Consider the following 25,859-nt stretch of genomic DNA (forward strand, 5'->3'; position numbering starts at 1 on the left):
CCTCATATACTCTTCTTCCATTATCCGACTTATCCCACTCCTCCTGCCACTCCTTGTGTATCCACTCCTCCATTTCCAACACTCAAGGTCCTCCATCACCCAACCTTCACTTGCCAACCTGTGAGCCACCTGGATCCCCTTATCCTTTCTTTCCACCCATTCAATCCCGATCTCCCATCCCCTCCGATTCAACTCCGCCGCTCGCCCCCTGATCCTCTCCACCACTCTGTGCAGGCTAAATTCCTGCACCATACCCCAGGCCGCCTGGCTGTCGGTGACTAACAAATATCCCCCCTTTTCACACTCACTCACCACATTCACCCCCTCCTCAATTGCCCTTAGTTCCGCCGTCGTGCTCCCTCTCTCCCGTCCATCAAACTTGACGACTTGCCTTCCCCTCTCCATCACCACCACAATCCTCGTCAGTCCCTCCTTCGCGCTGGCGTCCACCCATACTCTCCTGACCTCCATCACTCTCTCATTCATCCCTCTCCATACAACCCACCCTGGGTATGCCCTATCACTCTCCTTTGCGGCGTTATCCACTTTCTCTCTCTCCCTCTCACTCCGGAACCTCGCCGCTGCCTGAGCCCTCAGGTGCCATGGCGGACAGCCGCACAGCACCCTGAGCGCATCCGTGGCCACGGTGCGGTAGCACCTTACCGCAGCCAACAGAAACTTCCTCTCAGCAGCCGCGAGGTGCCTTTTTACCCTGCTATCCCTTCCCCTTGTACCCCAAATCTCACCCCCGTATAGAGCCGCCGGTGTCCCCACACACTCCATAATCATCTTCACCTTACCCTTATCCACCCGTCCCTTATTCCTACACAACCCCGTTAATTTCGTCACTACTTCTCCTACTCTCGCCCTTACTCTCCTCGCATGCTCCACAAACAACCGTTTCCTGTCTACCCTCACCCCTAACAGATCCATCCACTCGTCACACTGCACTCTCTCTACACCCACTCTAACTACCGGAGGTCGAATCCTACCTCCAAGTTCCATAAACATTGCTTTTGTTTTACCCTCATTGTACCTCATTCTACCCTTCTCCTCCCACTCTCTACACACATCCCACGTCTCCTTCCACTTCTTCTCAATCTCCTTTACAGACACCCCCGCGACCAAGACCACCTGGTCGTCGGCGAATGCCTGTCCATACACCCCCCCCCCTTTCATCTTCTTTCACTACCTTCTCCAACCACTCATTCATACACACGAGCCACAGGGTTGGTCCAAGACTCGAACCCTGTGGGCATCCCCTTTCAACCTTTCTGCTAACTCTCCCACTCACCACCTCCCTATCGCACATGAAGTCCCAGGCGATCTCCCTGATCCGCCCTGAGACTCCATCCCTCCTCATTCTCTCGTCCACGTACGGCGGCCACGCCATGTTGAAGGCGTTCCTCAAGTCCAGCGCGACCGCCAGTACGTGCCATCCTCTCTCATGAAATCCATTCACTCTATCTAACACCTCCTTGAGGGCCTTCACCGTATTCTTCGACCTCCTAAACCCATACTGCCTACTACTCGTTCTCCCCTCCCTTTCATACCAATTCATCAACCTACCATTCACCAGTCTGTCCAAAATTTTTCCCAGCGTGGGTAGCAGGCTAATTGGCCTGTACCCTCCGCCAGGTTTTGGCAGCCACCTTAATCTACCCTTCTTCCACACCCTGGGAAATATCCCGTACTCCCAACACCTGTTAAAAATCCCACGCAAACCCTCCTTCCACTCCTCCCACACATGACTCATACATTCATTAGGAATTCGATCGTCGGCGCATGCCTTCTTTTTCTTCAAATTCCTAATGACCCTTTCAATCTCCCCTTCACCAAACTCTACATCATAACAATCACCCATGACCCCGCCGGCTCTATTTACCCTATACTGCCCCCTCTCCTCGCACTCCTCCTCATTCAGCCCAGGGTGATACTCACTTATGAGCTCATTATCCCACTTCACACAGCTCCCTTCCGTCTCTTGCCTTATATGTCCTTTCCCCTCTCTTGACTCCCCACTTGGCCACCATTTCCCAGATTTTGTCCCAACTGTTTTCCTCCGTAAGTTCCTCCATCTCTTTATTGCTTGCTTCCTTTTTCTTTCTACGAATTTCTTTTTTTAGTTCTCTCCTTTTCCCATAATACCTGGTCCTAAACTGTACTTCCTCGTCTTTCCCCTTATTGTTTTGATACAGCCTTCTTGCGAGCAGGACTTCCCTTTTCGTTGCCTCCAGTTCATCATCCCACCATTCATTCTCCTGTCTCTCCAACATGGTGCACTTCTCCTCCATACTTATATAGTCAAGCTCCACAGGTGCGCTTTGAGGTGCTGATTTGAAGACATTAATTGTCTGCATTTACTGCCGGCGGGGCCGCTGGCCTGCATCTCCGGGCCGTCCTGCGGGGTGTCCACGGCCAGAGCCCGGGTTGCGCCGTGCATTGCTTCGCCGGCCCGGTCCCCGTGCTCTTGGGCTAGCCCGGCCCAATTATGAAAGTGTTCATGGCACTATATCAACAGAATAATAAAAAATTTCGAGCCTACGAGCCTATGCGAAGCATACAGGAAGGCGCCACGGACGGACAAGGTTGGTGCCGTTGGTTGCGGCCTAGGCTGCATCTTGAAATTGAGAAGGCGTCCAGGGTCTGCGCCTCGCCGATCAACGCCGCCGTGTACAATGGAATCACGGGGATTGTCAGCAGCTGCACAGACGATGGAAGAGTAATATTCGCGCGCCTGTAGAGCCTCGAGAGCGGCAATAGCAATAATCTGTCCTCTGTCCAGCTGGTGGACGGCAGCCTGCGCTGCTTCATATGGGCGAGCAACCACGAATTCCTGGCCACGGGCGCCGGAACGAGCCTGGTTCTTTTCAATATATTGAATCTACGCAGGACGGTGATCGGCGATTGCCACTCCACGATACACGTGCTCAAGCAGCGGAGCGGCACGGTGTATGTGGGGACGTAGGGGGGAAAGGTCGAGCTCTACGATGCGCGCGCCAGCTTCGGCCTCGTGGGGTCTGCCGCGCATGTGTTCCGCAGAGCGCCCCATCCGGTGCAGGATATAGGGATCGCCGGCGATCTGGTATACTCAGCAACTGCGCGCAAGGGCAGGCTGTGGCTCTGGGACATACCGCGAGGTGACGCCTCCTGACCCTTGTTAGGGCTTAAGCCTGGTTTACCCACCATCACACGAAACCACTCTCAAGCGAACCCACCATCCTCCACGTCTCCTAAAATTACCGGGGAAAGCCATGACCTGTGTTGTGTGTTCTTTTTTTTTTTTTTTTTGATTATTGCCACTTCTGTTTTCTTTATTATTTTTCCACTACATGTGTTTTTTTTTTTTTTTTTTTTTTTTTTTTGCCACTTCCGGATTTTTCTTTTGGCCCTCTTTTTTTTTTTTTTTTATTTTTTTTATAACATTTTAATTCTAAGAACTAACCTAGCCTAACCTATGTACATGTCCGCCGGGAACGACCCTTTTTTTTTTTTTTTTTTTTTTTTTTTCACAATCGTAAGCCTAAAACTATAATCTAAAATGTATCTAGCCTATATGTACATATTCAATGATCCGCCGTGCCACCTTCACCGGGTTCGTCTACTTCCTCCTCCTCCATTAGGGCCAACTCTCCCCACTCATTCACCCTATTTACATCCTCTCCGTTTGTTTTCCCATTCACTCTAAGTTTTAAATTACCCCAGATTATCCCTCTTTGCCCCATTTGCTCCCTTATTTCCCTTCTACCCCCTGCCTCACACTCCTCTCTTACATGCCGCGAGTCCTCCTCGCCCCTTCCACACTCACACATACCGTCCTGTTTCAAACCCATTCGCTTCAAGTAGGCGGCCAGGTCGCCGTGGCCAGTCAGTAGCTGGGTGCCCCTGAATGACAGCGGCAACCTGTCCATACCCACTTCCTTACAGAGTTGGTACACCTCCCTCCCTTTGGTGGAGGTGTCCCAACTGCTCTGCCATTCACTCCTTATCCATTCACTCATTTCTCGTTTGATCCCCTTTCGCTCCCACAGCCTAATGCCGCCCCACCTTCTCTGCTCGCCCTCCCATTTCGCCCTTCTTGCCAGTCTGTCGGCCTTGGCAATTCCCACATTTTCTCTCCCCTTCCACTCTATCGCCACTCTAAAACCCATACATGCCAGTCCTGCTACCCTGTTCCTAACTCTCTCCACCACCCTATGGAGGCTTGACTTGCCTAGCAGTTCAACCGCCGCCAGACAATCCGTATGGATTACGTATTTCCCCCTGCCCATCCTCTCGATAACCCTCACCGCTTCCCCTATTCCCAGCAATTCCGCACTTAGGCTATCCCGGTCTCTATTCTCCCAGAAACTGTAGGCTATACCACACTCACTCCATACTCCCACTCCCGTCCATCCCTCATGCACTCCGGCGTCGACCCAGACGACCTTGACCCCTTCCTTGGCTATCTCCTCCATCCTCGTCCAGATCTCCCATCCAGGGTATGGCCTGTCCTCCTCCGTCGCCCTGTCTCTCACCCGTACTCTCACTGATTCATCCTTAAATTTGGCAGCGGCGGCGGCCGCCAAGTACCACGGTGGCGTGCCATTGACGACCCTGAGGGTTTCCGTAGCCACCGTCCTGTAACATCGGACGGAAGCCAGCAAAAACTTCCTCTCCGCCGCCCCCAAATGCCTCTTCACCCTACTATCATTCGCTCTAACCCCCCAGATCTGACTACCATAAAGCACCGCTGGTGCCGCCACTCGTTCCGCGATTGCCCTCACTTTCTCCTTGTCCATTCTACCCTTGTTTCTGCAGAGCCCCGTCAGCTTGCTGGCGACCTCTGCCATTCTCTCCCTTACATACTTGGCATGCTCAATGAACATGCCTTTCCTGTCAAACCTGATTCCTAGTAGATCAATCCATTCACTATGTAGTGACACTAGAGTAGGTTACGGAACGTGTTCAAATCTGTCAACAGTGTCAGACGTCCACTGTCGAAAAAGTTAGGTTAAGAAGTTGGTGTGGTAGAGTAATGAGTAGAAAAAGGCGGCAATAAATAATGTCTCTAATAGAAAAGTTAGTGTTTTAATGTAAAAGTAAGAGCAGTTAAATTCACAGTGTATTGTCCGCACGGCAGAAGATCGAGAGCACTAAAGTATCTTGCCTGACCTAATCCGGGAAATTTCATTAAGACGGGTAGTTTTCCTGAAGTTCCCACATGTTTTGGCGACCGTGACAGGACTAGGCCGGTTATATTTGGTGTTTTTACTCTTCCGGTTCTTTTCTGTGGGACACTAATCGAAAGACATTAAGAGTTTCGCGAGTTTCACCAGGTGTGGTCGGTTTTTGAACCAGCTCGAACATTGTCCATTTGTGCATTGCCGTTTACTAATTTCGTGGAAGGATGGCTGATTTAGAAACCATTAAGAAACGCCGTAGAGTGGTCCGGGCTTCTTTTACTAAGGTAGCCAATGATTTGACAGCCCTTTTGCAACATTCCTCACCAGATGTTGAAGAGACTCATGTTGCAATGCAAATTTTAGAGGAAAAGTTCACTGAACTTAGAGATTTGAATGCTGAAATATTCAGTTTATTATTGGAACAAAATGTTATTGAAGCAGACTTGGAAGAAGAAACTGAAGGGTGCGATAACTACAGTAGAAGATTTAAGCAGCTGGGTATTAAAAGTGACAAAATATGGCGGTTAAAACAGCAAGCAGATCAAGTGTCAAGTAGTTCTTCAGTTCCAGATCAAGCAGGTAAGCGCAAATTTAAGTTGCCTGCAATTCAATTCAAAAAGTTTGATGGTAGTATTCGAGAATGGTTGTCCTTTTGGGCACAGTTTAAAAAAGTGGATGAGGATCCGAGTATTGACCTGGCGGATAAAGTAGAATACCTTGTACAAGCAACAGCGCCTGGTAGTAGGGCTAGGAATTTAGTAGACAGTTTTCCTGCTACTGCCGAAAATTATAAATTAATTATTGACAGTTTAAAATCACGATTTGGTCGTGAAGACCTTCAGATTGAGGTTTATGTTCGTGAACTGTTAAAATTAATCTTAAACAATGCTCTCTCGAAAAACCGAAGTGATATCTCTTGTTTATATGACAGTATTGAGAGCCAATTGAGGGCATTGGAAACCCTTGGCATTACATCTGACAAATATTCAGCAATACTATTCCCTCTAATTGAATCCTGTTTGCCTGAAGAGTTGTTAAAAGTTTGGCAGCGTAGTGCAGTAAGTTTTTGTGCTGGAGTTAGTAGAGGGGCCGTTTGTCAGGAACCAGATGATGCCAGTGGATCCAGTGGTACTGAAACTGTAGGGTCAAATACTACCTTGGAGCAGCGGTTGAAAGCCTTGATGCTTTTTTTGAGAAGTGAGGTGGAGAGTGAACAGCGCATATTATTGGCATCTGAGGGTTTTGGTCTACATAGTACAAAGTTAGTTGAAAAACCTGTAAGTACTATAGCTAAAAGTAAGTCACCTGGAACTAGGATTGCTACTGGAGCTGATTTGCTGAATAGTAACACCTCAGTTAATACTTTTGGAAAGTGTATTTTTTGTAAAGGGGCTCATGACAGTTCTGCCTGTCAAAAAGCCAGACATTTTCCTCTGGACAAGAAAAAGGAGCTAATTGCTCAAGAAAAAGCTTGTTTTAGGTGTTTACGAATAGGACATCAGTCACGAAGATGTTATGCTCGAATAAAGTGTTTAATTTGCAATAGGTTTCATTCTACTCTTCTTTGCCCAGAAGCAGCAGTAAATAAGCAAGGAAGAACATTGGAAGGTGCTCCTGAAAATTCTCAACCTAAAGAAACTCCAAGCAGCCGGACAAATACTGAGGTAAATGCTACTAATTACTCAGGTGTACATGTGTTTATGCAAACTTTGTGTCTGGATGTGGTTGGAACTCATGGAAGTCGGAGAATCCGAGCCCTTATTGATTCTGGGTCTCAAAGATCTTACATTTTAAGGAGTACAGCAGAGGAGTTAGATTTGTCCCCAAAAGATAAAGAGGTAATTGTGCATTGTCTTTTTGGCGGTGCCACATCAAAACAGTGTCACAATGTGTACAATATCTTGATTGCTAAAAAGGGGGTTTACAGTTGTGAAATTGAAGTTCTTGACCAACCAAGAATTTGTAACGATGTGGCACCACTGTTTTCTGGAGAATGGTCTGAAGAGCTTGATTCCTTAGGAATTCCTGTTAGTGACACCTCCACTTCGACTGTAATTGAGCTTCTAATTGGTGCCGATGTTGCTGGGAAACTTTATACAGGTCGACGTCACCAGTTGCATTGCGGGTTGGTAGCATTAGAAACCTTATTCGGTTGGACGTTGATGGGAAAGATTCCCGTGTCTGAAACGGACAGAGTGAGCATGTCTACATTGAGCTTGTTTGCTGGTGATATCAGTGGATTATGGGACCTGGACGTTTTAGGTATCACTGATCCATGCAAGACTGATACCAGAAAGGAAATAGAAGCTGCTGCCTTGGACCATTTTATGAGTTCAGTTAAAATTAATAATGAGGGACGATACGAAGTGAAGTTGCCTTTTTTGGAGAACCACCCTGCCATTCCCAGTAATTTCGAACTGGCTAGGATTCGTCTAGGACGTGTATTGAAAAATTTAGACTCTAGTAATCTGAGAAAAGAATATGATGAAGTTTTTAACGGGTGGCTCCATGATGGGATTATCGAGAAAGTTGCTGGTGAAATGAATTCTGACCGGGGGCACTATTTACCACACAGGCCCGTGGTTAAGCTTTCCTCTGCCACCACAAAAATTCGACCAGTGTTTGACGCTGGCGCCAAACAAAAAGGTGCTCCATCCTTGAATCAATGCTTGGAAAAGGGTCCAAATTTGATTGAGGAAATTCCGGATATTTTGATAAAGTTTAGGCAAAAAAGAATAGGTGTGATTTCTGATATTCGAAAAGCTTTTTTGCAAATATCTGTGGATCCTGCTGACCGGAATTTTTTAAGATTTCTATGGATTGATCAAGATGGAAACGAAATTATCTACAGACATAGGAGGGTTGTTTTTGGGGTTAGCAGCAGTCCGTTTCTTCTGGGTGCAACTATAAGTTATCATCTGAGTGAAGCTAAAAAGTTGTGCCAACTTGAAGGCGATTCCTCAAGACTGAGGCTGGGTTACTCTTTAGATACTGTATGTCAATTGTCAAAAAGTTTTTATGTGGACAATTGCGTAACCAGTCTTAGTGATGAAGAGAGTCTGAGTAGATTTATCAAGGAGTCGTCGGTTCTAATGGCTCAAGGGCGCTTTGATTTAACAGGGTGGGAGAGAACTCAGTATGTGGGTGCTGACAACGTGGATGTACCTGTCCTTGGTTTAACCTGGAACATTAGACGAGACACCTTATCTGTCAAAGAGTCCATTGGTTTATATAAGGAAGTAGAAGAACAGGTTGTGACTAAGAGAGTTATTTTGTCAGTTGCCAATCAACTTTTTGACCCGATCGGTTTCACAAGTCCTACAACTTTATTGCCTAAATTGCTTTTGCAGAGAACTTGGGAGAAACGATTGATGTGGGATTCACCGGTTGATGCAGACACTCAGAGGGAGTTCTGCAAATGAAAAAATGAGTTACACGAGCTTCGAAATATAGAAATCCCTAGATGGATAAACGCTGACTGCGACGGTAGCTCCTCTCTCCATGTTTTTTGTGATGCGAGCAATAAGGCGTACGCTACTGCTATGTTTTTAAGGATGGAACGAGGAAGCGATGTAGCAGTGCACCTCTTAGCTGCCAAAGCAAGAGTTGCACCCCTTAAGCCGATTACTATACCGCGCTTGGAATTGCTCGGCGCTACAATAGCGGCCCGACTGTACCAAAATATGATGAAAAATTTTAACCAAACAATTCCATGTTATTTCTGGACGGATTCAACTACGGTTTTGCAATGGATTAGGCGAGAAGAAGACTGGGCGATTTTTGTCAGGAATCGAGTGAAAGAAATTCGCTCAATAACACCAGCGCAGTCATGGAGGCATGTTCCTGGTGTTTTGAATCCGGCTGACCTTCCTTCGCGGGGCTGTTCGGCTAGTCATTTGTTACACTCCCACTGGTGGAGCGGTCCAGAATGGCTGCGTGAGAAAGAAGACAACTGGCCGCCGGACTGTCATAGTTGTGACGAGGATGCAGTCTCGAGAGAGAAACGTATAACAATCTCAATGATGAATAGTATATCTAATCCTGTGTTCACACTTCTGAGGGAAAGTAATGAATCTAAAAATGAAGAAGACGAAGATCCATGGCATCTAAAGTATTTTTCCACGTACTCTAAGATTGTCCGGATGATGGCCTGGGTATTTCGTTTCATTAATAACTTAAGATCAAAAAATGTAAAACGTACTGGAGTTATTGGTGCTGAAGAATTTGAAGCTGCTGAGGCATTTGTCTTAAGAAAAGTTCAAAGTGAAGTTTTTATTAGAAATAACAAAATTGAGCAGAAATTGAAAAATTTGGACTTGTTTCGAGATAAATTGGGCGTACTACGTCTAAAGTCGCGTGTTGTAAATCGCCCAGACCAAGAATATTTTTGTTCTCCTATTTTACTACCTCGACATGAAGTTGTGGATAGATTGATCAACGATGCACACGTAAGGGCATGTCATGTTGGTACTCAGGGCTTGATGAGCTTATTAAGAGAGAGGTTTTGGTTTGTTGACGGAAGGAGATACGTACGCAGCATCGTGCGGCGTTGCACGCTATGTAAGCGTTATTCTACTAAACATTTTCAGACTTCGAGTCCTCCACTGCCAGAGAATCGAGTGCGAGATGCTGCAATTTTTGAGGTCACTGGTATAGATCTCGCCGGCCCTTTGTATTTAAAATCTGGAAGTAAGGTCTGGGTGTGTTTGTTTACCTGCGCGATATATCGGGCTGTGCATCTTGAACTTGTCAGTTCTTTATCCTCGCAATGTTTTCTGCGGGCACTCAGGCGATTTGTAGCGCGGCGAGGGAGACCCAAAACCATCTATAGCGACAACGGGACCAATTTTGTTGGTGCGGAAAACTTATTTAAGCAACTTGATTGGACTGAAATTTTGGAATACTCAACCGTAGAGAGGATAAAGTGGAATTTTAACCCTCCAACTGCTGCTTGGTGGGGTGGTTTTTGGGAAAGGCTAGTGGGCATCCTCAAGCAGTTACTCCGCAAAGTGTTGGGTCGAGCGTCACTTGAATACGAGGAGTTGTTAACTCTTATATGTGACTGTGAATGTATCATGAACAATCGTCCTCTAACTTACATGTCAAATGACGCTAGCGAATTGATGACTTTGACACCCATGATGTTCTTAAAGGAGCTTAAGGAAGACGGAGTACCAGATTGCGACATGGTGGACCGACAATCGTTTTCCAGGAAGGTGGTTCGACTGCAGTCGTTACGAGAAAATCTTCGTGGCCGTTTTCGAAATGAGTATTTGGGACAACTGAAGCTACTACGTCACAGCAAGACTTCGAGAACGATACAAGCGGGCGAGGTTGTTCTGATTGGTAACGACCACGACAAAAGACTACAGTGGCCTATTGGACGTGTGGACGAGTTGTATCCAGGGAAAGACGGACGCGTCCGATTGGTTCGAGTGTCCACTGCGACGGGGCAGTTGTTGCGGCCCATCCAGCGGGTGTACCCCCTGGAAGACAGATGTGATTTGGAGAGTAATGGAGAAGCACCAGATCGAGTGACACCAATGGTCGAGATTTGTAAAGAAACCACTGATGGCGAAACCGCGAACGGGAGTGATAAGAGCAGAGCACCCGAATCCGTCAGTGATTGTGAGAGCGCGAACGGGAGTGCTGAAAGCAGAGTACCCGAACGTATTAGTGGCTGTGAGAATGTAAGCGGGGGTGACAAAAGCAAAGTTACAAAAACCACTCGTAGTGGCCGGAATGTGAAAGTTCCGGCTAGATTCTTGAAAGACTGAATTAGTTTAAATTTTAGAAAATGTTATTTTTAGTATAGTATTAAGTTGTTGAGAAAAAGTAGGATCAAAGTTTCTCAAGGTGGGAGGATGTAGTGACACTAGAGTAGGTTACGGAACGTGTTCAAATCTGTCCCACAGTGTCAGACGTCCACTGTCGAAAAAGTTAGGTTAAGAAGTTGGTGTGGTAGAGTAATGAGTAGAAAAAGGCGGCAATAAATAATGTCTCTAATAGAAAAGTTAGTGTTTTAATGTAAAAGTAAGAGCAGTTAAATTCACAGTGTATTGTCCGCACGGCAGAAGATCGAGAGCACTAAAGTATCTTGCCTGACCTAATCCGGGAAATTTCATTAAGACGGGTAGTTTTCCTGAAGTTCCCACACACTACACTCCACTCTCTCGTCTCCCAACCTAACTACCGGAGGTCTTATTCGGCCGTAATTTTCGATAAACATCGCTCTCGTCTTACACTCGTTGTATTTCATCCTTCCCTTATTCTCCCACCATCTACACCTCTCCCACACTCTCTCCCACCTCTTCTCTATCTCCTTGACAGACACCCCGGCAACCAGTACCACCTGGTCGTCCGCGAATGCCTGCCCATAGACCGCTCCGCGGTCGTCCTCCGAATCAAACATCTCCAGCCACTCATTCATACAAACCAGCCACAGGGACGGCCCCAGGCTGGATCCCTGCGGGCAGCCCCTGTTCACCCTTTCGCTCACGTCCCCACTCTTAACTACCCTTTCATTCAAGAAATGCCAGGCTATCTCCCTAAGGAGCCCCGGCACTCTATCCTCTTTCATCCTCTGGTCGACGTACGGCGGCCACGCCATGTTGAAGGCGTTCTTCAGGTCCAGCGTGACCACCAGTACGTGCCAGTTTGCCTCCTTGTATTCCCTCAGTTTCTCTCTCATGTTCTCTATTGCCATTAAAGTATCCCTAGACCTCCGGAAACCGAACTGCCTCTCATTGAGACAGCCCACCCTTTCATACCAATTGACTAGTCTGGCGTTGACCAGCCGGTCAAGCAGCTTGCCGAGCGTCGGTAGCAGGCTGATTGGCCTGTGCCCTCCGCTCTTTTTTGGCAGCCACCTGACCCTAGCCTCCTTCCACACCCGCGGAAAAACTCCCCTTGCTAAACACGCCCCATACACTCTCGTCATTCCCTCTCCCCAGACTTCCCAGACATGCTTCACACACTCATTGGGGATCCTATCGTCCCCACACGCTTTTTTCTTTTTCAGACCGGCAATCACCCCTTCCAGTTCTTCCACCCTGAGGTCAACGTCGAAGTTGACGTTGGCCCTCCCCTTTCTTCTTGTACGTTGGTACATTTCCCATTCATCCTTCTCATCCACGGTCAGATCCGGGTGGTATTTCTCTATGATCTCCCTATCCCACTCTTCACCTGTCCCTATCTCCCTACCGTCCCTAGTCCTAAGTGCGGATCCCCCCTGCGAACCCCCCATTTGTTAATGAGTTCCCACACTTTGTCCCACGAGTTGTCGGTTGTAAGTTCTTCAATTTGTTCCCTTCTCTTTTCCCTCTTCTTTATCCTAATGACCCTCTTAAATTCTTTTCTTTTCAGATAATAGCTCCGTTTTGTTAACCCCTCATTCACACACCCCCTACTCCCCTGATATAATCTCCTCATTCTCTCTACTTCTTTCTTTCTGCCGCTTAGGTCGTCGTCCCACCAACTGTTAGCGGCTCTCCCATTCATCCTTCTCCTTTTGATCAGCTTGCACGCGTCCTTGCAAAAGTGTTGCATCCTTGCGGCCTCCTCCTCAAGATCCTCCACGGCCTCGATGTTTCCCCACCTAAACCCATTCAAATGCTCCCGGAACCGTTCCCAATCCGTCGAATTGAAATCATACTCCCATTCACCCTCTTTCCCTTCCACCAGGAGACCGTTGACTCCAAATGTCACGTATTTGTGATCACTTAGAGTCTCCGTGTCTCTCACCTTCCATTCCCCTATCTCCAGATCTCTTGCCCACGTCACATCCACCCAACTCCTGCCATTCGCGCTCTCGAACGTCGGACCCTGGTTCCGATCGTTCGCGAGCTCCCATCCATACAAAACTGCCATCTCCATTAGTTCTTCACCTCTTTCATCCGTCATCTCTCCCCCCCATGCTTGGTTCTTGGCGTTAAAATCCCCAGCCAGAAGCATGGGTCCTTTAACGCTCCTCCACATTCTCTCTCTCTCTCTCATTCTATGGTTTGTACGACTGCCTGCCGTTGGCTCGTCATACACACCAACCACTCTCACTTCCTTATCCCTGAATTTAAGCGTTATGCTGACCACATTCTCACTCGACTCACTATCCATCATCCACGCTCTGATACTTTCTCTCACCCATATTACCGATTTGGCATTTGGTTTGCCGAACCTCATGAACCCCTTCCACTCCGCCTCACGCTTGAACGGTTCCGTAAGCATAACCACATCCACTCCGTTCGCCCGTACGAACTCTCTCATGCATTCGGTCGCCTCTCTTCCCCTGCCCAAATTGGTCTGGAGGAAATTGGCCATCAATGGTAGTTAATGTTCTGCAGTCTCTGCTCTATTTTCCTTCTGTAAACTGGGCATCGTTTATCAGAGGCACTGTGGCATCTGTCCCTCCTCGCCACGCCAACCTTCTTACAATTTGGGCAGTCCCACTCATCCTTCACCTGACATTCCCTCACCTCATGATCCCCGCCGCACTTATTGCAACACTTCCCATCCGTACATCTGGCGCCAGTGTGACCAAATTTGCTACACCTGTAGCACACCGCCAGATCTGCAAACTCCTCGACCACATACACCATCATGCTAATCGTCACCCTTTCTTTTTTAACTAATCGCCTAAAAGTTTCCCCTCTTAACTCTACTACCACGTTTTCTACACCCTCTCGCCTACAAGGCCTCCTGAAGAGGACCCTTGCCCCACTCATGCACACCCCATACTCTCTCCCTTCCCACAGTTCGGCATTTTCCTCGAAGAGGGCCATTAAGATTTCCTCGTCCGTGAGTCCCTTCTCCACCCCCGTTATTTTAAGTTTAGGGTTGAGACCCCTGTTTTCGTTGACCCTAACCTCTGCCCTGTCCTGTAGGTTAACTCTCACCCTTTCTTTTTCCGCGTTGTTCCCGAATAACGCCATGACCCTGCCTTCTCTAACTTCCCTTACGCTCTTAACAACCGACACTCCCGCCCCCCTTATCATGTTTTTAACTTCCCTCACCAATTCCTGTCCTTTTTTTCCCTCCCTTTCAATGGTTAGTTCACATCTTTCAACTTCACTCCTCGGCGGAGTTTTCCACCCCTCTCTGTTTTCCCCCCCCTTGTTTACTCCCCTCCCCAGTGTCTCCGCGTATGTTTTTTTTCTTTGTACCCTTGTCCATTCCCCCCCTCTTTCATCATTGTCTCTCGCCCTAGCCCCTTCATCCCCTGACGTATCCGTGAAGACCTGCCCGCTTGTGACACCCCTAACCGTCCTCCTAATAGCCCCTGTTGCTACCCCCCCGCCTCTTTTTGCCCCCTCTGTCTGTGCCCCTTCATTTCCCTCCCCCTTTTTTTTCCTATCAACTACCCCTTTCTCCTGACCATCTTTCCCGCTGACTAACTGATATTTTTCTATCAGCTCACCGAGCCTCTCCAGAACTTCCCCTTCTAAACCCCCTTCCCTATACTTCTCTATCTCGGTTTCCCTCTTTTCTAATGCCCTGTCTCTCTTATCTAATTCCCTATCGTAAATGTCCCTCATCATTTCTTGTTTTTTCCTTTCCTTTTCGCAATCCTTCTGTAACCCAAGAACCTTCCTCTCCATCCTACCATACCTGAGGAGAATCTCCCCCATCACCCTACTCACTGTTGTGCTGTCCTTGACATTAAATCTTATTTTACCGTTTCTAAAGTCGCTGGTTTTGGCCGTTATGGTGTTGACCAGATCCGCAAAGGTGGCACCGCTAAATTCATCTACTCTTTTCTCACTAGCCTTGCTTGTTTTAACCCTGCCCTCTAATCCCGGGGTGTAAAGGAGGTTTCCCTCATCGTCGGACGAAGTGGTATCCGTTTCCGCCCTCTCCTCACCTTCAGTTGTTAACTGTCTTCCCTCTTCCTCCGCCGCTCTTTCCATTTCTCTTATCTTTTCCTCTATCTCATTTCCCGACTTGTTTAGATTCTCTTCCAAATTCTTTAACTCTCTTTTCTTTTCTTGTATTTCTTCCCTTGCTCTTTTTGCCTGTTCCATTGCCTCTCTGTTGTCCATTGGGGGCGATCTCATCACCTTTGAACTTCTTGCAAAAACCGCTTGTCTGAAAGCGGTCTTCTGTCTCTGTTTTTCCTCCGTTAGTATTGTCTCGTTCGGATCTCTTTTTCTCTTCTCTCCTTCGCTGCTATCTTCCATTTTTTATTATTTCTGTGTTTTTTTTTGTTTTGTTTTTTTTTTTTTTTTTAATATTCTAGTTTAGATGTATATTTGTAAATAATCTACTACCCTAACTATAGTCCTAATTCTAACTATAGTCCTAATCCTAATTCTCTGGGACAGGCGCGACCTCAGCAAGAAGCTGCGTATTTTAGAGACTGGCCGGTATCTGTGCTCTGTACATGTTCCGGAGTCCGACACAGCGCCCGCCCATCCGCCATATCTGCTCTGCGACAGGGCGGTTTTGCGCACCGATGCTGGCATATCCATCTGAGAAACAATCGGCATAGACGCGGGCGAGCGCACCCTGCCCGGCAGTGTGCTGCAGTATAGCGCGCCTATAGAGACTCGGCGACCCTCGAGCATCCCGGGATGAGCGGGCTGGAGGCCGCGGGCCCTGGCAAGTACATTCTGTATACGAAGGACGGGCTGCTCAGTGTGGCCACCATGACGCGGCAGTTCAGAGGGCATACCGCGAGGTGTCGCTTCCTGACCCTTATTAGGGCTTAAGCCTATTCCGTTACCCACCATCACACAAAACCACTCTCAAGGGAACCCACCATCCTCCACGTCTCCCAAAACTACCGGGGAAAGCCATGACCTATGTTGTGTTTTTTTTTTTTTTTTTTTTTATATATTATTGCCACTTCTGTTTTCTTTATCATTTTTCCACTACATATGTTCTTTTTGTTTTGCCACTTTTTTTTTTTTTTTTTTTTTTTTTTTTTTTTGCCACTTCCGGATTTTTCTTTTGGCCCTTCTTCTTTTTTTTTTTTTTTTTTTTTTTTATAACATTTTAATTCTAAGAACTAGCCTAGCCTAACCTATGTACATGCCCGGGAACGAACCTTAAATTACCCCAGATTATCCCTCTTTGCCCCATTTGATCCCTTATTTCCCTTCTACCCCCTGCCTCACACTCCTCTCTTACATGCCGCGAGTCCTCCTCGCCCCTTCCACACTCACACATTCCGTCCTGTTTCAAACCCATTCGCTTCAAGTAGGCGGCCAGGTCGCCGTGGCCAGTCAGTAGCTGGGTGCCCCTGAATGACAACGGCAACCTGTCCATACCCACTTCCTTACAGAGTTGGTACACCTCCCTCCCCTTGGTGGAGGTGTCCCAACTGCTCTGCCATTCACTCCTTATCCATTCACTCATTTCTCGTTTAATCCCCTTTCGCTCCCACAGCCTAATTCCGCCCCACCTTCTCTGCTCGCCCTCCCATTTCGCCCTTCTTGCCAGTCTGTCGGCCTTGGCAATTCCCTCATTTTCTCTCCCCTTCCACTCTATCGCCACTCTAAAACCCATACATGCCAGTCCTGCTACCCTGTTCCTAACTCTCTCCACCACCCTATGGAGGCTTGACTTGCCTAGCAGTTCAACCGCCGCCAGACAATCCGTATGGATTATGTAGTTCCCCCTGCCCATTCTCTCGATAACCCTCACCGCTTCCCCTATTCCCAGCAATTCCGCACTTAGGCTATCCCGGTCTCTATTTTCCCAGAAACTGTAGGCTATACCACACTCACTCCATACTCCCACTCCCGTCCATCCGTCATGCACTCCGGCGTCGACCCAGACGACCTTAACCCCTTCCTTGGCTATCTCCTCCATCCCCGTCCAGATCTCCCATCCAGGGTATGGCCTGTCCTCCTCCGTTTCGAGAGTTCAGAGGGCAGTAGGCACGGCATGTGGAAATAGATCCCGGTTCATTTAAGATGCCATCCAGAATATTCATTTATACTTAGCCAAACCGACGGCACTCTTTGTCCGCTTTAAATAAGATGTCAGGGGTGCTGGTAGAGGTGCCCCACATACTGCTGGCCATACCAGCTTCACGTGAACAGACCGTTATCAATGGGGCTCAATTCTAGAAAGAACTTGCCGTGAGTGGGTTTATTTATAATCCTGAATGTATGCCTCAGTATACAGTCCAGACACACAGGTTCCAAACGTTGTGTTTCCGGCCTACCTGATCATGGCTGGACCAGGGCTGCAGGAGAGCGAGCACTCAAGCCGGATGCGTCGGCGGGCGCCGGGAATAGCGCTAGCCCAGGCTCTCCTTTTCTATTGTGCAGACATGAACATATTCCCTGAGCTCCTGGCTCGTGCCCAGCCGCACCCCGCCTCCGGGCGGTAGGCAGCGGTAGCCAGGGACGTGGAGCGACTCTACAAACCCAGCCAGGAAGGGCTGCGACGCCTGCATGTACTTTTGGGTGAGATAGAGCTTGATGGCCTGGTATTTGCCGATCTCGATAATGCGGCGCACGTACGGCCCCACGCCGGTAATGTAGTAGTTGAGCTGGAGAGCGGCAATTTTCACACTTCCCCGCGGCATGTAGCACAGGCGGAACTTCTTCTTGCCGATCTCGAAGCTCGAGGTTATCCTCGTCTCGCTGCGTATTCTCTGCCTCTGGCCGGCCATGCACTCGTCTGGGGATAGAAATTTGGATGTTTGGCGGGAAGTTCCAGGATGGTCACGGTCGACCATCATGGCCAAACGGTAACTGTGGCCGAACATTGGTGCCTATAAAGGAAGCATGCACATTTGCAGTCTCTTTTTAGCTGGCGCGGATCGGAGGCCCTATGGTTGAAATATAAATATTAATTTAGCTGACCAAGCTTTCGCATATGAAAAATATTTCATGGGAGGAGCTGGCGGCCGAGGTCAGATGACTGCGGCCCGCGCTCCCACGCCTATAGCCGTGCATGGGGTAGAGTATGAGCCGCAAGCATGCGGCGACTCCGGAGGATCCTTTTCTTTGCCTCTCCGAGTACATAAGGGATACAGCCATGCATGCATCGCAAGGAGATGTCTTATGTATGCGGCCCCCGAAAATAGGCCAACACGAAGAGCCAGCGCGTGCTGTGGGCTCTCTTGCCACCATTTTGCTATGTGGCCCATCCACGCCATTTCTGCCTATAATTAGCTAGTGACATTGATAAAACAAGGACTTGCAATTTAGTAACTCGAGCGCTCAGGGTAAATTGGGGATGCTGAGGCATCAGAGCACAATGCTATGTCCTAGCTCTAAAATTCCTCCACTGAACTATCCGCGCAAGTGGCGAAGCCCACTGCGTGGCAGTGGCCGTTCTAATTTTAGGTGTGCAGTTCCTGGGCAGATATTAGATTCTCTCTAGTGCCGCGTAGCGTGGCGGCTGAAGACTACACTGGAGATACTACGCGCCTGCTGATTCCCCGGGCACCATGTGATTTGCCCAGCACCGTTGTTAGACCACCGTCAGATTCATTGGAGAAAGGCGAAAATTAGCCCCCATGGTCAGCAGGCTCTGCCGGCTGTTTATCGTGCGCCCTTCATCCAATCCCGGGGAAATTGCAAAGTTTATTAAACGTGGTGGATTTGCAGAATATTCCCGACCCGAGAAGTGATGCCACAGCTCGATGCGGTGGGGAAATATGGGGTAATGTGTGTGGAGCATCCTCTGTTCCGGCCCTCGCTGAATAAATCCGGCCCTGCGTAAACGAGGCGCACGAACGGCAGAAAATAGACTCTGTAGCGGGCTCTCCACCGCATATCGCGCCTATTTTGGCACCGCCAGGTGGGCCGAGCTCGCAGCCCACCCCGGGCCCGAAAGCTGTATCATGTTGTCTACCAGTAACTCGGACAATCTGTAGGAGAAATCCCCAGCTGTCTTGGCTAGAGAGCGCTGCGCAATACCGCCCGAGAGGTGTCACCCCAAAACAAAACGGATGGGATCTGCATCACACCTATAGCATACCAAAGACTGCGTGACACCCTGCAGTGCATTGCCCTTTAAAAGCGCATCAATGTGACACGCTCAGTTCCCCTCAGAATAGCGACGTCAGCCATCCATTTTGCCCACTAATAATTAATTAAAATGGCATGCCGAATGACAGCGTTTAGTAAATTCGTGGAAAATGTCAAGTTTCAGATTATTGTTGGCGCTATAGGTGGAACAACCCGGATGGGCATGCATGCGGATGAGGAGGACTTGGGGCTGGTCGTAAACTTCCTGGAGGCAATGCGCCGGGATGGGGAAAGAGCGGGGCCGAAGAGGTGCAGGCGGCATTACAGCCCAGGCCCCAGGGCGGGGGGTGCAGCCCTGAGGCCGGTGTATATACAGAGCATCCTGCCGGTAAGGTTCGGGATGGGCGCGCTGATGGACGACGATGAACTTTTTGGAAGATGTAATACTAGCAATGTCGCACGGCCCGGGGCTGCCACTATGAAGCGGCCTTTGGTTTACTTTGAAAGAAATGGCAATGAGCTCGCTGCGAGCAGCTACTTGGCTGGGCTCTGCCGGCAAAAAAGCGCCGAGTCCAGCACAGATGCAACTGTTCACTATTGTGGAGGGCTGCAGGGCGAGGAGGCGGCGTGTCTGTGCTATGACAAGAAGCGCCTGTTTTACAACAGCAAGGTGTATAGCTATCGACGTACATCAGCCATCGCCATCAAGCGCCGCCAGGATAAGGCGGGCAGCAGAATTAATGCGAATGCCGGCATGCGCGCGCGGCTGCTGGGGCACCGCGGATTAGTTTTACTGGCAGTCAAAAATTTTTCGTAAAAATTTACCCATTCATGGCCATTACGCTCAACCTCAAGATCCCGTACTCAGCCGTCGGCGGGCGCAAGGAGCCCAAGTCCGAGAACAACAGCCTCACCAGCTGGGGGAGGGCGGCAAGGTTGCTGTTGTTGTCGCCAAGGTGCTTGACGATGAGCGGATTCTGCAGCTGCCGGCCATGAAGGTCATTGCGCTGCAGTGGAGCAGGAAGGCGAAGGCCAAGATCGAGGCCAACGGCGGCAGCATCCACACGCTCGACCAGTTTATCAGAGTTGCGGGGTCGCTGGAGAATATAATGCTCATCAAGGGCGATCCGACTGCCAGAAAGGCGTCCAAGTTCTTCGGGCCTGCGCCGGGCGAGCGGGGATCCGCGACTTATCCAAGAATTATTGGCAAGGCTCAGTCTAAGAACAAGGAGAAGCGGGTCAATGCCAAAAAGCCCGTTACCTACGATTCAGATTCTGAATAAATATCTAAACTTAGCTATACAAGAGATATGTTTGTTGAGACGAGTTACTCATTTTTTTCTTTGTTTATTGGGTCTTCTGTCTCACACAAAAAAAAGGTTTGTTGGGAAAATGGAATTTCGCACTATTAGCTATACAAGGTTTTTACTCGCTGCCGGCGCCCTCTTAGCTGGATCGCGTGCATAGGCATTGTCCTTTATCCCGGCCCTGCGCATCGGTAGTTTTAGCCGCGGATCTCGCGCAGCGCAAGGGGCTAGACGGCACTGTAGGCAGGCCCGCACCGCCGTTCACATACAGCTGGATACGAAGGGGCGATAGCAAGGGAGCAATTTATTTGTTATGTGCAGTTGGCCGGCTGCGAATGCACCAGCTCATATACTCCATGCTCAGCACTGCATTAGATGATTGCGAGCGTGAGTTTTTAGCTGCCAAGAGCATGCAATCTGTGAGCTGCTGGTAGAGTGCTTTCAGCTTGGGGAGCTGAGATGGATGGCCTAGCCCTCGATCGCCTTTGGCGCATCCTCCACGATAACGAAGCAGGAGCAGTAGTCGCACTCTATCCTTCTGGCCGTCTCGGCCTCTATCACGTATGCCCCGCCACAGCGGCAGTCTATTGTGCCCGCAGTGTTGGCGCATACTCTGTAGCAGTTCAAGAAGTCATCGCCCACCAAATACTGCTTGTATGCGTGCGTCAGCGCAATAAACTTGTCGGCACTGCTTTCCCCCAGCCGGCTGTTGGGATGGAGGGCCGCGAGGCGTTTGTAGTACCGGGTCCTCAGCTGGTCTGGCGTCGCGTCGCCTTTCAAGCCGAGAAGATGGTGTATCCCCATGGCTCGGGCCGCATGCCGAAATTTTTATTTCCAGAATGCTCGAGATAGCTCTGCTCGCCCAGCTGGATGTGCGCATCCGCGAGCGGGAGGCCTTTAAATAGGGCAAAACACACGTTCGGCGAAGCAGTGGCATTTTGGGCCATAATTCCGGGCTGTCCTGCTCCCAGTACAGGCACTCTGCAAGCGCATCTTTCCAAGGCAGATTGGCAGGATACCGAGGGCCGCAGCGAATAAATCGTCCGCCGCATCTATTGCGCAAGCCGGAGCCGCAGGTGCCTGCCCGTCGTGGCTGCACTACCCTTGCTAGAATAGACTTTATTAGAGCCGCAGGAATGCCACGGTGCTAAAATAGGAAGGCAAAGGCTGCTAAACACGACCAATGTGATAAAATGACCAGTAAGCCCGCCGTGCTCGCAGCAACCGTGTTTGGCATAGCTTGGTGTGTCCGGCATCGCCGCTCTGCTGCGCGCAGGCGCTATTTTAGGATGATATTCTCCAGTAACAGCCCAATACGGAGGCATCAAACATGAAACATTGTTTGACCGTAACTTAAAAGGAATGCCTCGATGCCAAACAATGTTTCTTCTAACGCTGTTCGGCCTGGGACAACATTCGTCATTGAGCGGCACGCGCCCGCGCTAATGGTTGCGCAGCGCACGCCGGCGCCCACGCGGATACACGCAGTAGGCCCCATGGACCCGTTGTTCTTCGAGAAGCTCTTTAAGGAACGGGCTGTGCCGATTGTCATTCGGGCTACGCGCATCGGCCCGATTGAGCCTCGGGGGATGGGCGAGAAGCCGATAATTTTCAGGACACACGGGGGGCCGCTGGAAGACCGCGCCAGCGAGACGACGTCCGATGGACACAGGCTATTCAGGCCGTGGCCAAAGCGGACCTCCGATGCGACGCACGGAAGCACAAGAGACGGAAGACGGAAAGAAGGAGCTGAGGGGCCACTCTGTCATATTCTACGTGTTCATCATATTCCTGTTCATCATTGTCGGGCTTTCTGGCTACCAGGCCGGGAAGGCCGCAGAGTCGAGAAACTACGTGCGGCTGCCGTCCACCAATTAAACAGGCTTAAATTAATATAATTGCTTTTTAATATGTGTTGTGCTGGCGGAAATATCTGCCGGCAGCTGGCAGGGCGACATAAAGCTATTGCGCGGTACGCCCTTCTCGTGTCGCCGAAGTACCAAATAATGCGGCAGCGCATTGACCAAAACACGAATACGTTTCAGACCAGCCTTGGCCGCTTGCTGAGTGGCTCACTGCCCTGCGCACTGGCCGAGTCTGGGCACCCAGCAAAAGCCGATGCACGGATGCCCTGCCACAGGAGAAAAATGTGCCGGTGCGCCTGGGTAGTTTAAATACAAAAATTTATTCTCTAGACTGTGATTAATTACTCTGCTCGGGAAGGTTGCCGCGCATGCGCACCTTCGCTGTCTCCTCCTTGGTTAAGAAGCGACCGCTCGGGGCACGCAGGCGCTTCATCGCGTGGCGGTGCCGGCTCTCGTGCAGGTAGTTCGTCTTCAGCGTGACCATGATGGAGTCGAGCATCTCCCTCCGGAGGCGTCTCTTGCGGATCCAGTATATCTGCTTCGGATTAATCATCATCATCCGGGGGTTGTCGTCCATCATAAAGTCCTCGGTATTCGGACAGAGATCGTGGATGTCGTGCAAGTATGCAGCCGGATATGAGCCTGCATAGCTGCCCCGTTCATGCATCTCCTTGCTGTTCATCCTGCTTGGATGCTGTTCTAGTTTTTTATACGCCTCGTCCTCCATGAAACAGTTTCAATCTCGGCCTCAAGACAGCTGTTGCAAAAATATTGAGGGCTGATTAATCGCAGCGCCCCGCGCGAAATCACCGCGTGTCAGAACTGGGACACCGTCCGGCGCGAAGCACAGCCCACGCAGCGCTCCGGTGCGGACCGCCTGTCGACGATGAAACACCGCCGTGGCTGCATGGCGAGGAACCAGTTAGCGGGGATCCCCATCAGAAATGTGGCAGCCAGTGGGGCGTTTACATGGAGGATGTGCCCAGGCAGGGGCCGCAGCACGGCACCTCAGACGCGGCATTTCGATTGCCACACAAATGGTGAAGGCCAGCGGTGTCGCCGCTTATCACTCCATGTTTTGGAGAGCTCGCAGGGCTGCGCAGATATCAGTAAATGCCAAGATTTACGGCCACAGGATAAGTGGTTACAGCAATAGATGATCCAGGCAAAGATGGGGATCGCACACATTGGTAGGCAAGCCACTACAGCGCTGCAGATTGATGACACCGGCTTTAAATTTACTAAATAAACTATCCTTATTGTCACAAGCCATGGAAAGAGGGTGGCAATTTAAGAAAGTCTGCTGTTATGGGGCTGCACGCGCACCTATGACTAGTGGGCTCCATTGTATTGTAAATAAAAAACCTCTGGGCAGAAGGGCACGAAGACTCATCAGCAGGGCTGGGAGGGTGTTCTCGAAGCCAAGTGGTGTAAAACTGGGCTATTCCCTTGCCATGCGACACCCCACTCGGGGTTGCGTCCTCATGCACATATTAGATAAGCCTATAATTACATTTATTTCGCCCATTTGCAGTCCACGGGCTCAGCGAATTTTTATGTCGAGCTGCTCGAGCTGCGGATCCAGGTTCCATATGCGTATGGTCGAGTCGCTGCTGCCCGTCGCAAAATAGCGGTGCTCGTCGTCGACCGCAAAGTGGATCACGCGATTCTTGTGCCCCACAAAACGCCGGGCGACCTGGAGGCCCGAGAGCAGCTTGATGTCATCGTTGGAGTAGCCAAATGTAGCAAGCGCCGTGTCGTCGCGGAGCCAGCGGAGGTTGCATATCTGGCTGTTGAACGCGCGAGAATGCGTAACTCGTGGGGATGTGGAAATATCCCACATGCGGATTGTCTTGTCGGCCGTTCCGCCGCCGGTCAAGAGCCTCGAGGACGACTCTGGCGCCCAGGAGAGTGCCTTCACTGCCGCACGGTGGCCGCCCAGCTTCGCCAGCGGCTGTATCAAGGAGCGCAGGTCGTAGACAAACGCACGGTTGTCGTTCCCGCCGCTGGCCAGGTGCGTCTCCGCGCTGCTGAGCGCGAGCCCGCACACCTCCTGAAAGTGCGCAGTGAACATGCCCACGGACGCCTTCGCGCGCAGGTCAAATATTCGCGCCCTGCGGTCCCTGCTTCCGGTGATGACGCTCCCGCCGAACAGCTCAAGCGCCCCTATCCGCGCCCGGTGGCACGCGTACCTCTCGGCCTTCTGCACGACTGGATCGACGAGCACAAGCGTGCCGTCGCCGGTGCCCAGGCACAGCACCCCGCTCTGCGGGTTGTACTTGACCGCGGTGATGGTCGTGCCCGGGAGCTCCAGAACGACCGTCGCCTCGGCCGAGTGAAAATTGTAGGCATGGACGCAATTTTCAACGGCATAGTAGATGATGTCGCGCGACCATTCGAGGAGGCTGCTGTAGAAATCGTCCGAGATGGATGCACACTGCAGCATGCGCATGGGAGTCCTGACCACCTCTGGCCCGGGCCTCTCGTACCGTGTGACCATCTCGTACGGATGCAGGAACCCCAGCGGAGCCCGGACGGGACACTCGAAGCCCGTGTGCATCGCTATTGTTTGTAAATAGCGTGCGTTTTACTACCCTGCCCTGTAAATAAAATAGCATGTTATTTGTATGGGATGTTTCAACTGATCAGCCCTGATTGCTGCCGCCAGGGGCGAAACCGCACATCCTTCTCCTGTCCTGGTGCGATAAAGCGAAACGCAATGCCAGCTACCTTGCGGGCTTTCGGGTAAATTATAACTGCATTTAGCACGCGGCAGGGCATTGAGATATTCTCGTGCCAGTTGCCCCATGCATGGGTGTTACAAAAGCCATGCTACTCCCGATAAATCAGCCCTGCAACAGCGGTGCCGGAAGAGGCTCTGCCTGTGCCCTTACGGGCACTTGTTTGCGGCGGGCATCGAGAATTTTCTGGCCCAATAACCTGAGTAATAGATGAAGAACCTAAGCCAGAAGCCAATTCTACAGTTCCGAATAAATAAAAATTTAAAATAGTGCAAAAGTTGCTTTAAAAGGCAAAAATGGGCGGGACACATAGCAGGAGTTGCAGCCTCACCGGCCAAAATTAGATTTTTTAATGCAGCTCAGTAGTATCTGTAAGGACTGCGTGCATTGCTGCAGCCCTGGCAGCATAAAGGCGCTAATACCGCTCCCACCTGCGCTAGTAATTTTTGAGCGTCTGCAGATCGCCGAGACGTGGCCGTCCTATAAATACAACGCAAAGATTTCAAAAAATGCCTTTAAATATTTTGTAAAATTTTCCGATAGGCTTGGCGGCTGGCACTGTGGTGATTCTTGCAAGCGATTCACGCAACCTTCAATAGATTTATTTAATTATTAATCAATTAATATGCATTTAATTATATCTATGATACGGGGAGTCTGGGTTATTGCTTGTGTGCGGACACACGACATGCAGAGATGCGCGGCAGAGTGCTGCGGTGTGCCGGCTCTCTGCGGCCGGCCTCTTGCTTGCAGATCCGAGAGACTGTGGAAGAGACGCCATTATTGCAAAGAAAGTAAAATTTTTATGAAGTTACAGTTAGTGCGAAGCAGAATCAAGACGGCTGCTGTGCCCGTG

General features: G+C 50.0%; 4 protein-coding genes across 4 annotated transcripts; 2 read left to right on the forward strand and 2 right to left on the reverse strand.

Annotated features, from left to right (window-relative positions):
* Positions 1 to 3,566: 3,566 nt before the first annotated feature.
* Positions 3,567 to 4,832, reverse strand: LOC145736732 (uncharacterized). Its single transcript, XM_081991144.1, has one exon. The coding sequence runs from the start codon at positions 4,830 to 4,832 to the stop codon at positions 3,567 to 3,569; it is 1,266 nt and encodes a 421-aa protein (XP_081847270.1).
* A 557-nt stretch (positions 4,833 to 5,389) lies between these two features.
* Positions 5,390 to 8,587, forward strand: LOC145736733 (uncharacterized). Its single transcript, XM_081991145.1, has one exon. The coding sequence runs from the start codon at positions 5,390 to 5,392 to the stop codon at positions 8,585 to 8,587; it is 3,198 nt and encodes a 1,065-aa protein (XP_081847271.1).
* Positions 8,588 to 8,719: 132 nt separating this feature from the next.
* Positions 8,720 to 10,942, forward strand: LOC145736734 (uncharacterized). The gene has a single exon (XM_081991146.1). The coding sequence runs from the start codon at positions 8,720 to 8,722 to the stop codon at positions 10,940 to 10,942; it is 2,223 nt and encodes a 740-aa protein (XP_081847272.1).
* Positions 10,943 to 23,805: 12,863 nt separating this feature from the next.
* LOC145736735 (uncharacterized) lies at positions 23,806 to 24,822 on the reverse strand. Its single transcript, XM_081991148.1, has one exon. It carries the CDS (start codon positions 24,820 to 24,822, stop codon positions 23,806 to 23,808), a length of 1,017 nt encoding a protein of 338 aa, XP_081847274.1.
* Between the last annotated feature and the right edge of the window lie 1,037 nt (positions 24,823 to 25,859).

Source organism: Ips typographus, linkage group LG12 (genome assembly GCF_016097725.1).
Source record: "Ips typographus isolate SLU linkage group LG12, UJ_Ityp_2.0, whole genome shotgun sequence".
Lineage (NCBI taxonomy): Eukaryota > Metazoa > Arthropoda > Insecta > Coleoptera > Curculionidae > Ips > Ips typographus.

Coding starts and splice junctions, on each gene's coding strand:
- LOC145736732 (XM_081991144.1), bottom strand. CDS start 4,832: ATGGCAGAGGTCGCCAGCAAGCTGACGGGGCTCTGCAGAAACAAGGGT.
- LOC145736733 (XM_081991145.1), top strand. CDS start 5,390: ATGGCTGATTTAGAAACCATTAAGAAACGCCGTAGAGTGGTCCGGGCT.
- LOC145736734 (XM_081991146.1), top strand. CDS start 8,720: ATGGAACGAGGAAGCGATGTAGCAGTGCACCTCTTAGCTGCCAAAGCA.
- LOC145736735 (XM_081991148.1), bottom strand. CDS start 24,822: ATGCACACGGGCTTCGAGTGTCCCGTCCGGGCTCCGCTGGGGTTCCTG.